Genomic DNA, 13,030 nt, shown 5'->3' with positions numbered 1-13,030 from the left:
TCGTGGAAGTAACTCAAGTATCTGTGAATTGTGTCGCTTTTCCAGACGGAGATCATTCTTAATTATGTTGCCTACTGCTTCCCGGAGCGTGTAACCAGCCTTGGCTACTGATTTGTTTGTTCACGGTTACTCACACATACAAGATGCCACACTTTTCTTACCGTGACTAGAGTACGACTTCTTGTAGGTTTATTTCTGAATGTATTTTTACTCCTCGGATTGATCGATAGTCTCTTGTTTTCTAATGCCTCTAAGTACAAAAGATATCCCTGCCATAAGATTCCAAATATTCGATCTAAACTCATGTTTTTGATCCGAGTGTATGAATGTTTTGCGTCAGAAGAAATGTTACGTAACTACCCGAAAAGCGATCACTATTTGATGGTGTTACATTACCATACAAAGAGCCAAACAATGTCGAAATGTTACCGTTTTTTCGTGATTCGTATATTCAAGATAGTTTTAATATAAAGAATTCAGTCTTCTGTATACTATAGAAATTGTTATTTTTACCTAAATACATTTTACTTTCGACTAGAATTTCGGTGCAGATAAGAACGTTTGAAAGACAGGAGTGATTAAACAGCGTTCCACTCTCTGTAAAACAAACAAAGAATCCCGGAGTTTACTTAATTATCTGTAACATTCTGTGCCATTTATCTTTAGTTGTTTTGTTCGTTTTTATATGAAGCCATTTGAAACTTCGTAGCGTGGGCTTTGTTGTGATACAAAATAGGTAAACGTAAACCGAAAGAAGTAGTTACGAGGAAAAGTAAAGATAAATTATCATTACTACATATAATTAACGTATTAAATATGCTTTTTTCTTCTTACCGATTTCTCGCTAAACGTTCATTAACGATGTGACGTGATATGGTGCAAGCTTTATATTGCAGGAGATCTCAAGTTGCAGCTAACCAAGTGAATTGATTGTTCTTGTTTACAAGTGAAGTAATTAATTTTTTTTATCATTTGTCATTAAATGTTACCAGACACTGCTTTCATTTGGCATTCGGCTTCTGTTTGCGATGTTATTAGCATATCTCGAGCCAGGCGCGTGCTGTTTCGTTGAAAGTTAAAACAAACTTTGCGTGATGGTAATTGGAGATTTTAATATCCTTGCTCTATGTGTAGCGTTAGGTATGCAGAAAAGTAAGCACATCTACAATTTTACTGAAAGTGAATATATTAGTTACTATTACGAAAGCAACAGCAAAAAATCACCCGTTTCCTTGATTTTCACTATAAACATGATATTAACTTATATATATGAAAACAACAACAAAATGTTTAGAAGTGTGCATGTCTCGTTACGGATGTGTGTGTGTAATAATAAATAATAAATTCTTATATTTATATTTTTATACAGTTTAAAATATTTTTAACACAACAAAGAGCATTAAAAGCGGAAAAATTTACAATTAACTAATTATTTGTTTGTTGGTTGTTTTTTATTAAGCACAAATAAAATCTACATATACTTCTGGGGTTACAGTTCACTGTGCTCTAAAAAACCGTAAAATAATGCATGTTTAAAGGAAATAAGAATTTAAAATTCTTTATTAAAAGTTATTTATTTTTAAATTAAAAAGCTAAACGCTCTTTTGGCTAGACTTGATCTAATTGGAAATTCACTTAATGTTATTATAACACGTCAACACTTGTATGTTGTGTAAAAATTAACCTGTCATTTCATCGCCAAGGACGTGATTGATACACCAAGATGGTGGTTATTCACTGGAGTGAAAGGGCATTTCCATGACATCCTAATATAACTTCTAGTAACGAATCCCACATGTAACAATCAAGTAACTTTAACATCCATCAAAAATAAAGCTGAAGTTGTGATACAACATGAGGTTTGTTAGAGTCTTCTAACTGAAGGTAAGTTTTCAAATGGTTTAATTTAATCTTTTTCCTTTCTTAAATTCTCCTTACATGAACAAGTTACTTTCTATGGTTATCAACATTAGTGTTAATACTTAGTCCACTACATGCTGTTTCGTAAAGAAAGAAAATCATTGTAACCAAAAATAAAACAAAGTAAAAGAGGCTTTGAAACTCAGACTTATCGAAGCTTTCCCACGTTTCTTTCGTGTAATTTGTGAAGTGGTTTCTATAATGTCTTAATAAACCACGAAATTCCCACAGTGATCTTCGCCTAAAATCTTTTTCTTATTAGTGTGGTTACTTTCAGGTAATGAAACAAATTTTAAGTGACGAAAATTCTAGTGCTATTTATTGGAATTAAACATTCTGAATACAGTACACCTGGGGGTGCTCTAATATTAAACATTCTGAATACAGTACACCTGGGGGTGCCTAATATTAAACATTCTGTTACAGTACACTTGAGGGTGCCCTAATATTAAACATTCTGAATACAGTACACCTGGGAGTGCCCTAATATTAAACATTCTGAATACAGTACACCTGGGAGTGTCCTAATATTAAACATTCTGAATACAGTACACCTGGGGGTGCCTAATATTAAACATTCTGAATACAGTACATCTGGGAGTGCCTTAATATTCTGACAATGTCCGATTGTTTCATACCATTTTTGGGCAGTCGAACAATTTGATGCCTTGTAATTTCTGGGATGACTACAACAAATACAGAGAAATTGTCTTAACAAAGTGTCTTCTGCTTTGAACAATGCTATACCGAAAGTAAACCCGTTTATACAAAAAGGTATGTGGGCGTATTTTGAAGAACAAGTGCTCAAAAAACCTTATACAGACTAGAATAACAACTTGTACATATTTGTCGGATCATACGCTATATTCTGTTATTACTCGGTCATTTATTCAATAACTACTCTATGCAGACAATAACATTAATATAAAAAGTATGTAAAAATTTTGGAGAACACTGTAGTTGACCACAAAGCTATCTGTATTCTGCTCATAGTGGGTATCGAAATCCGGTTTTTAGAGTTATAAACGAGCGTATGAGTGAAAACAAATAAGTTTAAGTTATAATATGTTATTTACGATACATCTGCCATATCCAATGCCGACGAGGCCTTTCGTATAATACCTGGGTTCATCAGGCAGGGATAGTGATCACAAATTTTATAAACAACAACTATGGACGGTACTAGCCCACTGGAACTCTAAGTAGAAACATTTACCACACTCTGAAATACTAAATGCATAATTTCCATAACAAATATGCCAAAATAACACATACTAAAAAAAGTAATTTCTACTCAAACACTGATCCTTCTGCGTCGATATCCTTGTAAAATCAAACACATTATGAGTGTGCTGAAATTAACAGCCTATCAGTTAACGTGCTGACTAAAAAGAAGGGGGGATCCAGTAAAAATACTTTATTTCGACAAACAGTGCAATGTTTATTGAAGTACCCTAGAACTACTTTTAAAATAATATTTTCAAATTACGCCAATCTCAAAATAGACATAGCATTTCTCATCCCTTTCCGCGGAAGATATTGTTTAACTTGTTTTAAAATGTACCTCATCCAATTTCTAATTAACTTTTCTTAAACACACAACTGTTATGTAATTCTGTTTGCATTGTGACGATGGCTAATAAACGCTCAATTTATTTACACGTGAATGAGCTAAAACGTGACGCTAGTAACTGTAAATTGCTAATGTATTGTGTTACAACATATCAAACTATATTAATATTAAAATTTTAGGCAAAAATTCAAACACAAATAATAAAAAATAAAGAAGATATTGCCATACGGTTAAAGTTATTAATCATAACTGCTCTTATATTATATTCCTAAACAAACAATTAGACAAAATAAGCAATATTCGACAAATTAATGAGTTTCAGTTATTTTCCATACAGAGATTTTCAAGTCAATTTAAATTATTTCTTTATTTTTTCTTTCAATGTCGACAAGTAAAGTATTCATTTTACCATAATATAAAATTGGTATGTTTATTTCGTTACACTTTATTTATTTATATTAAATAAATAAATAATAATAAAAACTTCAGTGAAAAATTCTTTAGGATATATTTTAGTTTCTGTATAACATTACATACGCGCAGGACTTTAGCCAAGTGATTGGATTGTTAAATTGCTTGTTCCCAAAATACCTGAGCTACGCGTTGCATTAAACGTCACTTTCGTTTGGCGTCGGTTTTTTCTTACCTATCTTTTCATATAACTGAATTCTCCTTTGCTTCATTAAAAAGGTAAAATTTAAACTGTTGCTGAACCGGAACAATTACTTTGATTGTTTGTTTTGTTTTTGAATTTTGCACAAAGCTACCCGAAGGCTATCTGCGCTAGCCGTCCCTAATTTAGCAGTGTAAGACTGGAGGGAAGGCAGCTAGTTATCACCATCCACCGCCAACTCTTAGGCTACTCTTTTGCCAACGAATAGTGGGACTGACCGACATATTATAACGCCCCCACGGCTGAAAAGGCGAGCATGTTTAGTGCGACGGGGATTCGAACCCGTGACCCTCGAATTACTAGTCGATCGCCTTAACCCGCCTGGTCATGCCGGGAAAACTTTTTTATGTAAGAACAATAAGGTTACTGTACCGTACATTATTGTAATCAAACAATAATTAATATTATATTAGTTTATTCAAACAATGATTGTTCATTTTTATCTCTAGTTACTATTTTTAATATCAAGCTAAGATTTATAGAGTAAACATTGTTACTTTCAAGAAATTAAATTAAACAAAGATCTAAGCTTTATTGTTTAGCCAAATAGTGGGATTGATCGTAACATTATAACGCCCCCACGGCTGAAAGGGCGAGCATGTTTGGTGTGACGGGAATTCGAATCTGCAACCTTCAAACTACGAGTCGAGTGCCTTAATCACCTCGAGGTAAGAATTAAACCTGAAAGTTAAATGTAGCTGGAAATCTGAATACCCTAGAATTCTTTTTTTCTGAATAAATAAAAAGCTGCGTGCACATGTAACTTAAATCAACATTAAATAGTGTGAATATTTATTTCTTCTGTAAAGGATGCGCTGAAAACACCTTAGCAAGCAACGTAACGATGCTCTTAAAAGGACAGATATGGTTTAAATCTTTTTGTGTTCGTTTGAGTCTTAAAGGTGGCCATAGCACATGGCTGCAAGCTTGCTCATGTAAGATAATAATGAAAAAGGGTAAACGTGTCGGTTTCTCGTGTAGGTTAAGTTGAAAATTTGAAAGAATGGAAAGTATGGGATTATCAACTTCAACGTTAAAATCCCATCTAAAAACAAGAGCTGAACGTTAAGATTTCCTGGACTGTTTTCCTAAAATTCACGTGAAATAAGAATATAAATGTAAGTAAAATTTGAAATTAGACATATAAATGAAAGTTTTTTTATTTGTTGATATATTTACTGACTTAGAATGTGAATGATATTGGTAGCTTGATAAAAATACGATTTTGATATCATTTGGTTTCGACGAAATTCCATAAAAATAGAAAACGTAGTCATTAAAGGTCTTTATAAGCTTAATTGCTTTTATAATAAGCTGGTGAGCATAACTAATGGAAATGACATTCGTTTAATCCGATCGCATATAATTATATAGATAATTAGTCATTCAGTTACTTCGTTAATGACTTATGGGGCATTGCGTTTCCTTTTTTTTATGGTGGAAAGGAATAAAATTTTCGGTAAAATTTTCTTTCGATTATCCATTAGTTTTGAAGGCTTAGACTCTACAAGTTGTGAAAACTGTAAACAATAGCAAAAGAACAAAGCACATTTTATTCAGTAATACCGTGTTTCTCCGATAATAAGACCTACCCATAAAATAAGACCTAGTGTGATTTTTGGGGATAGTTTTAATATAAGCCCTATCCTTAAAATAAGCCCTAGTTAAGAGTGGCAGGAAGAGGAAAGAAATAAAAAAAATAATTTATTAATTAGTTTAATAGTTAGTTAATTAGTTTGTTTAAGTATTAATCAGTTAGTTTAATAGTTTAATAATAGTTTATTTTAAATGGTTAGTTTAATAGTTTTACTTTGTAACTTAATTTTTTTAATATATCAAAATACCGGAGAAACACGGTATTTAATTTTAACAGACTTTTCAAAGATTTTACTACTTGATATAACGAACACAATTTGATGAGTTTTCAATGTTTACAAGTTTTCTTTCTTTTGTTTTTGCGAGATACCATAAAAGCACTTCTTCTTCTTCTTCATGTGTCAAATCTGCGGCAGACATCGATGGCCATGGCATGCCAGACTTCTCTGTTGTCAATCCTCCTTATCAACTTGATGTTGCTCATTGAGTTCTTGGTGACATAGTTATTGAGGCTGTCGATATAATTAGTTCTTTGACACCCTCTGCTTTTCCTCCCTTCTATTTTTCCACATAGCATCTGTTTATCTATCCCATTCTTCCCACAGATGTGTCCTAGAAATTCCATTTGTCTCTTTCTTGTAGTTTTCATGAAGGACCTTTTGTATCCTGCCAGTTCCATGACTTTCACATTTGTTTTTCTTTTAGTCCATGATATTCTTAGCATCCTTCTAAGGAACCACATTTCAGCAGCTTCTAATCTCTTCTCTGTATCTTTGTTCAGTGTCCAGCTCTCACAGCCATATAAGAGAACAGACCATACATATGATTTAAAGGTGTTAATTTTAGTGACATTTGTTATGTTCCTGTTTGTGAATATGGACTTCATTTTATTGAAAGTATCCTTGGACATTGCAATTCTTTTCTTTATTTCTGTGTCACTCTTTGCATTTGATGTTATAGTATATCAAAGATATTTGAAGCTTTCGACTTGTTTTATTCTCACGTCCTTGCCGGTTATGCTACATGTGGGTGTAATTGATTGTTTTGAGATAACCATGCACTCTGTTTTCTTTGCATTTAACTGCAAGCCTTTTTCTTCACTCTCGTCTACTGTTGTTGTGAGGAGAGTCTGTAGATTTCGTTCGGAGTCCGCAATGAGGACTGTGTCATCAGCGTAGCGCAAGTTGTTGATATTGCATCCGCCTACTTTGACTCCCTGATGTTCATTGATGTTTCGTAGGATTATTTCGCTGTATAAGTTAAAAAGATTTGGTGAAAATACACATCCCTGCCTCACCCCTCTTTCAATTGGTCTATATTCACTCAATTCATTTTCAATTTTGATAGCTGCCATTTGCTGCCAATAAAGGTTTCTAAGGATTCTTAGATCTTTAGCATCGATGTTCAGGTCTGACAACATGTCGAATAGGTCACCATGTCTCACTTTGTCAAAGGCTTTAGAATAATCGATAAAACATAGATATAAATCCTTTTGTACTTCCAGTGATCTTTTCATGAGCATGTTTAGAGCGAAAATTGCATTTCTAGTGCCTTTATCGGCTATAAATCCAAACTGAGTATCAGAAATCTCTGGTCTTATCTTATTCTTCATTCTAGACATGAGCACTCTTAAAAGAACCTTGGTAAGATGACACATTAGACTAATTATCCTGTGCTGTTCACAGTCAGTAGTTCCGGGCTTTTTCGGCAATGCAATAAAGACTGATTTTTTAAAGTCTTCCGGTATTTCACCCGTGTCATAAATAATGTTCAGTAGTTTTGTCACTTCCTGGATTCCCACTTCTTTTAGGGCTAATAAAAGTTCAATTGGTATGTCATCTGGACCAGCTGCTTTGCCTTTATGTATCTTCTTCATTGCATGTTCTACTTCATCAGGCATAATTGGAAGGCCTTCTGTGTCTATTTCTATGTGTGGGGTTGGGCTTATGTTGTCGTTATATAGTTCCCCAATGTATTCTGACCATCTGTTAAGTATATCTTTTTTATCCATCAAGATTTCTCCATTCTTAGATTTTAAGCATCCTGTTTTTGCTGATGGAGTCTTTCCTGTCACTTCACTAATTTTCTTATGCATATACTTGCTATCTTTTACCTTGTTATTTTCAATCTCTGCACACTGGGTGTTAATCCATTCTTCCTTGGCAACATTGCATTTTTTCTTCACAAGTCTATTTATTTTTTGGTATTTTTCCTCATTAGGTTTAGCTTTTCTTCTCTCCTCCATTAGATTAAGAATTTCTGGAGTAATCCATTTTTTGTTTACTCTTTTTCTGGTAGTAGGAATATGTTCTTTAGCAGCTTCAGTGGATGCTTTCCTTCATTTTTTGCCATATTTCTTCAGCAGTATTCAAACTGTCAAGGATATCAAATTTATTCTTCACACATACGATGTATTTCTTCTTCAGCTCTTCGTCTTCTTCTAGAAGGTTCAGTTGTAGTCTTGGTTCTTTTTTGGATTTCTTTAACTTTTCCAGTTTGACTATCATGGTTGCTACGACTGGGATGTGATCACTGCTGCAGTCTGCACCTGGCATAGATTTGCATGATGTTGTGGAGTTACGATATCGTTTTTGCATCAAGATAAAGTCAATTTGGTTTCTCACTCTGTCTCCAGGGCTTTTCCATGTCCAACATCTTCTTGGATGATTCTTGAACCAAGTATTCATTACAGCGATATCATGCTCTTTACACCGATCAACAAGTCTCTCTCCTCTTTCATTTAGCTCTCCGATTCCAAATGGTCCCACTGTTTTGTCTATTTTGTTCTTTCCAACCTTTGCATTGAAGTCTCCCATAATGATCTTAATATCTTGTAATTTTAGCTGTTTCATTGCCTTTTCAATGTCTTCATAAAATCTTTCAATTTCTGTCATGACCTTGTCTGCAGTTGTAGCGTAAGTTTGAATAATGCCGATGTCAACTGGTTTTCCACTAAGTAAAAGCACTAGTAGTTGCTTAAAAACGGACAACCTTTTTAACCATGAACACTAAAAGGCCAACAGTTTCAACTTAAATCAACCAACGTAGAATATTAACTTTTGTACAAACCAAAAATATCATTTTTTGTACGATATTTACCAAAACTGCTTAAGACATCAATATTTGATTTTTTTAAAAATCTTCAGTTCTTGAAGTCCAAGAAGCTGTTGTGCGCCATATTGAAATTATCGTTCCAATGATTTGGAAAATTGTGTTTGTTGTATCCGAAAGTGTGTGCCTAGCAAAGCTTAATGGCTTGTGTACTGGATTGCTCTGTGGTTCATATTCTGTTATCGCAAAAAACAAATTCACTATCACCCTTACAAGAGTAGTCTTATCGCTTCATAATTAGGGAAGGATAACAAGGATTTATGCAAAATTCAGGAACAAAAAATGAAAACGCATCTGTGAAAAGCTGTTAATGAAATCGAGAAACATTTGGAAAGTCATATAATTATAGAATGAATACAGTTTGTTTGTTTTTGAATTTCGCGCAAAGCTACACGAGAACTATCTGCGCTAGTCATACTTAATTTAGTAGTGTAAGACTAGAGGCAAGGCAGCTAGTCATCACCACCCACTGCCAACTCTTGGGCTACTCTTTTACCAACCAATAGTGGGATTGACTGTAACATTATAACGCCTCCACGGCTGAAAGGGCGAGCATTTTTGGTGCGACCCTGATTCGAACCCACGACCCACAGATTACGTGTCGAACGCCTTAACCCACCTGGCCATGCCGAGCCTAGAATGAATATAGAGAAATACTTTTAAACGTAAAATAACAAGTTAGATGACTTTATTGAAAACTAGATTTAAAAGTGGAGCCGAAGGCCTTCGAAATGCCAGTAATAATAATAATAACAATAATAATAATAAAAATTTACAACTACACGTGGATCGTACATGATACGTAACAGAGAACTTTATCTAATTGGAACAACACATTAGCGTGTTAATAATAAACCATGTTACAGCTTTTGAAACTTATTTGATTAATATGTCTTCAAATTAAAAAGAATTTAGACGGAAAAACATTCCACTAACTGGTCTTACGGTCATTGTGCAAAATGAAGCATACATCACAACATCCTTCCCTTTTCAAGAGCTACAACAAAATCACGACCGAATTGCTATTTTTTTACCTTTAGGTCTATTAAGTATTATTGTAAAAGTGTAGTGGTGGATTACTGATCCTTGTCATCGCTAATAGTCTATATAATTACCTAAATCTAATTTTTAATTCGTAACTTTTTTGCAATAACTAGATACTAATTACTGTGTAGTTTTTCCTTAGTTTTGACAACTTATATGCTACTGTCTTCAGGTAATACTGACACAAACACTCTACTAAGAAGTCGAATATAATACAATTCTTAAATAACCTACCCAAATCACAACCTCTATGATAATAGAGCTCACATCTTTCTATACCAATATAACCTATTTCGAACATTAATGTAAATGGTACAAAGAAAGCTTAGATACAGATTCACCTTTATCTTTAGTAATCAATAATATCTACGTGGAACATTTCGAGAAAAAACAGGTAGGTATAACAGTCACTCTTGCTACTCACATACCATTGAAAAATTCTTGAAGTATTGAATTTCCAGTCCCTTGATTCAACTAACAAAGGAAATGAAAAAAATATAATAGACTCCCATTCCTGGTTATCGAGCCCACGAAACATGAGTCATATACCACAGTATGTACAATAGTTGCAACACTGAAGAAGTTGTATAAATGGAAAAAAACAACACCTTACTATAATCCTCCTTAACTATGGATACCCGGGACATTTGATAAAGCAAAAAAAAAATGAAGAAAAATATCGACAATAAAAAAACTGCAGAGTTCTCTCTATATATAAAAGATGTGTATCAAACAATGTCAGAACAGTATCCATAAGTCACAACACTATACCATAGATAATGTGATATTATTGAGGTTTCATTGATTATGGAGCACCCGTTTTGTAATCAATTTTCTTAGAAATTGTTGTGCAAGAATATTTCGGAGACTCAGCAAATTGTTTACTCAAACTTTGAAGCTAATAGCAAATATTTATTAGTTATATACTTTCCACATCCGTTTTATTGAAAATAATTGCAGACATTGTGCAATATTGTAATAATAGTAGTCACGTGATGTATTGTAATTATAATTGATTACAATTCAAGAAAATGCCACTTCACACTTATTTTTAAGCCTTCCAAATATATCACATGGAGTGGTAATTGTCTTTCTTAAGACTGATGTTCCACGTCCCTAGAGGGCGTTTTGAACTGTGTTCTCCTTTTCTCTTCTGGTCATTCTGATGAGGCTACTGTAACAAACTCGAATTATTCAAAGTCTCGTTCAATATTAAAACATACTTACATCCCTGATATGGATGATACATCTGATACAGTTTCTCTGTAGTTTGTCTTCTTTTGAGCTCTGAATATTTTTGCTATTTTATTGCTCAGATATTCTCCTAGGGGAAAGACATAGACTCTCTGACCGTAAGCAACTTGCGACAGCATTGTACTTTCGGATCGTCCCTAACAGAGAACTGTTAGTTTATATGAAAGGCAAGAAGAACACAACCTCTCCACGAACTTTCGAGTTTTCATGTTAGAATAAATAGTGGGATTTATACTTTACTCTTATACTGTTACCACAAGGTTACATTGCGGAGCGCACTTTCATGGCAATGGGCCATAACCCATGAATTCTTGCATTAACAGCACACTAACAAATAAATACCACCTGTCTCCAAGTGGTCGAGAATTAGCCGTGAATCAATCATGTGATTGGTTTGGTTGTTTTGAATTTCGCGCAAAGCTACACGAGGGCTATCTGCACTGGGCGTCCCTAATTTAGCAGTGTAAGACTAGAGGGAAGGCAGCTAGTCATCACCACCCACCGCCAACACTTGGGCTACTCTTTTACAAACGAATAGTGGGATTGACCGTCATATTATAATGCCCTCACGGCTGAAAGGGCGAGCATGTTTGGTGCGATGGGAATTCGAACCTGCGACCCTCAGATTACGAGTCGAACGCCTTAGCCCACCTGGCCATGCCCGGTCAATTAGTAGTATATACAAAAAATCATAGTTTTGTTGTAAACGATGTTACCATTACTTGTTGAAGGTAACTTTCTTACATATTTTTGATGTTATCTTAGAAACCTCATGTATAGGGTGAAACAGAAATTACCAGCCAATAGTACATAAACAATACTATAGTTGAAACCTTATTGTATTTAGAACTTGGTTATAAATACAATTTCCTGTGTGTGTTGAAACACTGCATTAAAAAACAAGTATTCTTGTTTTGAATTTCGCGCAAAGCTACTCGAGATCTATCTGCGCTAGCCGTCCCTAATTTAGCAGTGTAAGACTAGTGGGAAGGCAGCTAGTCATAACCACCCACCGCCAACTCTTGGGCTACTCTTTTACGAACGAATAGTGGGATTGACTGTCACATTATAATGCCCTCATGGCTAAAAAGGCTAGCATGTTTTGGTGCGACCGCGATTCGAACCCGCGACCCTCGAATTACGAGTCGAACGCCTTAATACGCTTGGCCATGCCGAGCCCAGAAAACAAGTCAAGCAAAAGCTTTTTCAAAAATGGAAGTAAATATAACTGTGGCTTATATCAATCCTTCAAAAAACAATGAAAACAATATAACAGGGATGGCGTTCGCATCATTTCTGCATATTAACACAGACACACAATGCAGTAGAATGTTAACAGACGAAAATAGGTTCAACTGTGATTCAATAGTTATATATATTGCTACTAGTTAATTTTTTTGGGGTTTGAAATATAATCCCCCCAAAAAAAGAAAAAAATTCACAGAACTCTCGTATATTACAGAAAAAGACATAAATTATAATAATAGAACTACGTCAAATGTTTGAGGTTTCATTGGTCTGTCATACAAACTCTCTCTGTAATAAAGTGGGAAAACGTGATAAAAATCAGGCTAATAGAATCAACTTTAAAAAATGTAATCAAATGTATATTTCACTTCTCTTCGACTTTGTGATATTAGATAATAGTAAGGTGTTGAAACGTTATTTTTATTTTTACAGACATCAATATTATGGTATATTAAATCTTATTAAACCTTTTCTTAAGAAAGTAGAACAGTATATACATAATTATAAAAAACTGTCAATAAGGTACACGAGAAGATATCTTTAGCACAGAAAATGATTGGATTTCCTACAGAATGTTTCTTAGTAAAAACGGTTCATGACTGATGTAGGTA

The 13,030-nt window shown here is 34.1% G+C and overlaps 1 protein-coding gene across 1 annotated transcript; it reads right to left on the bottom strand.

Moving 5' to 3' along the window:
• Positions 1-5,572: 5,572 nt before the first annotated feature.
• On the bottom strand, positions 5,573-11,290 carry LOC143245476 (uncharacterized). The gene is made up of 4 exons (XM_076491838.1): positions 11,145-11,290; positions 8,137-8,753; positions 7,303-8,021; positions 5,573-5,686 (listed from the first exon to the last, which is right to left on the bottom strand). Exons 1-4 carry the CDS (start codon positions 11,288-11,290, stop codon positions 5,573-5,575), a joined length of 1,596 nt encoding a protein of 531 aa, XP_076347953.1.
• Between the last annotated feature and the right edge of the window lie 1,740 nt (positions 11,291-13,030).

Source organism: Tachypleus tridentatus, chromosome 2 (assembly GCF_004210375.1).
Source record: "Tachypleus tridentatus isolate NWPU-2018 chromosome 2, ASM421037v1, whole genome shotgun sequence".
NCBI lineage: Eukaryota > Metazoa > Arthropoda > Merostomata > Xiphosura > Limulidae > Tachypleus > Tachypleus tridentatus.
This window is presented reverse-complemented; position numbering and strand designations above follow the sequence as displayed.

Bases quoted from the DNA above. Each gene is read 5' to 3' on its own strand.
- LOC143245476 (XM_076491838.1), bottom strand. From the start codon at position 11,290: ATGCTGTCGCAAGTTGCTTACGGTCAGAGAGTCTATGTCTTTCCCCTA. The intron at 8,754-11,144 runs GTAAGTATGTTT...ATGGTTAAAAAG, and splicing joins GTATCATCCATATCAGGGAT to GTTGTCCGTTTTTAAGCAAC. The intron at 8,022-8,136 runs GTTTGAATACTG...GGATTACTCCAG, and splicing joins TAAATTTGATATCCTTGACA to AAATTCTTAATCTAATGGAG.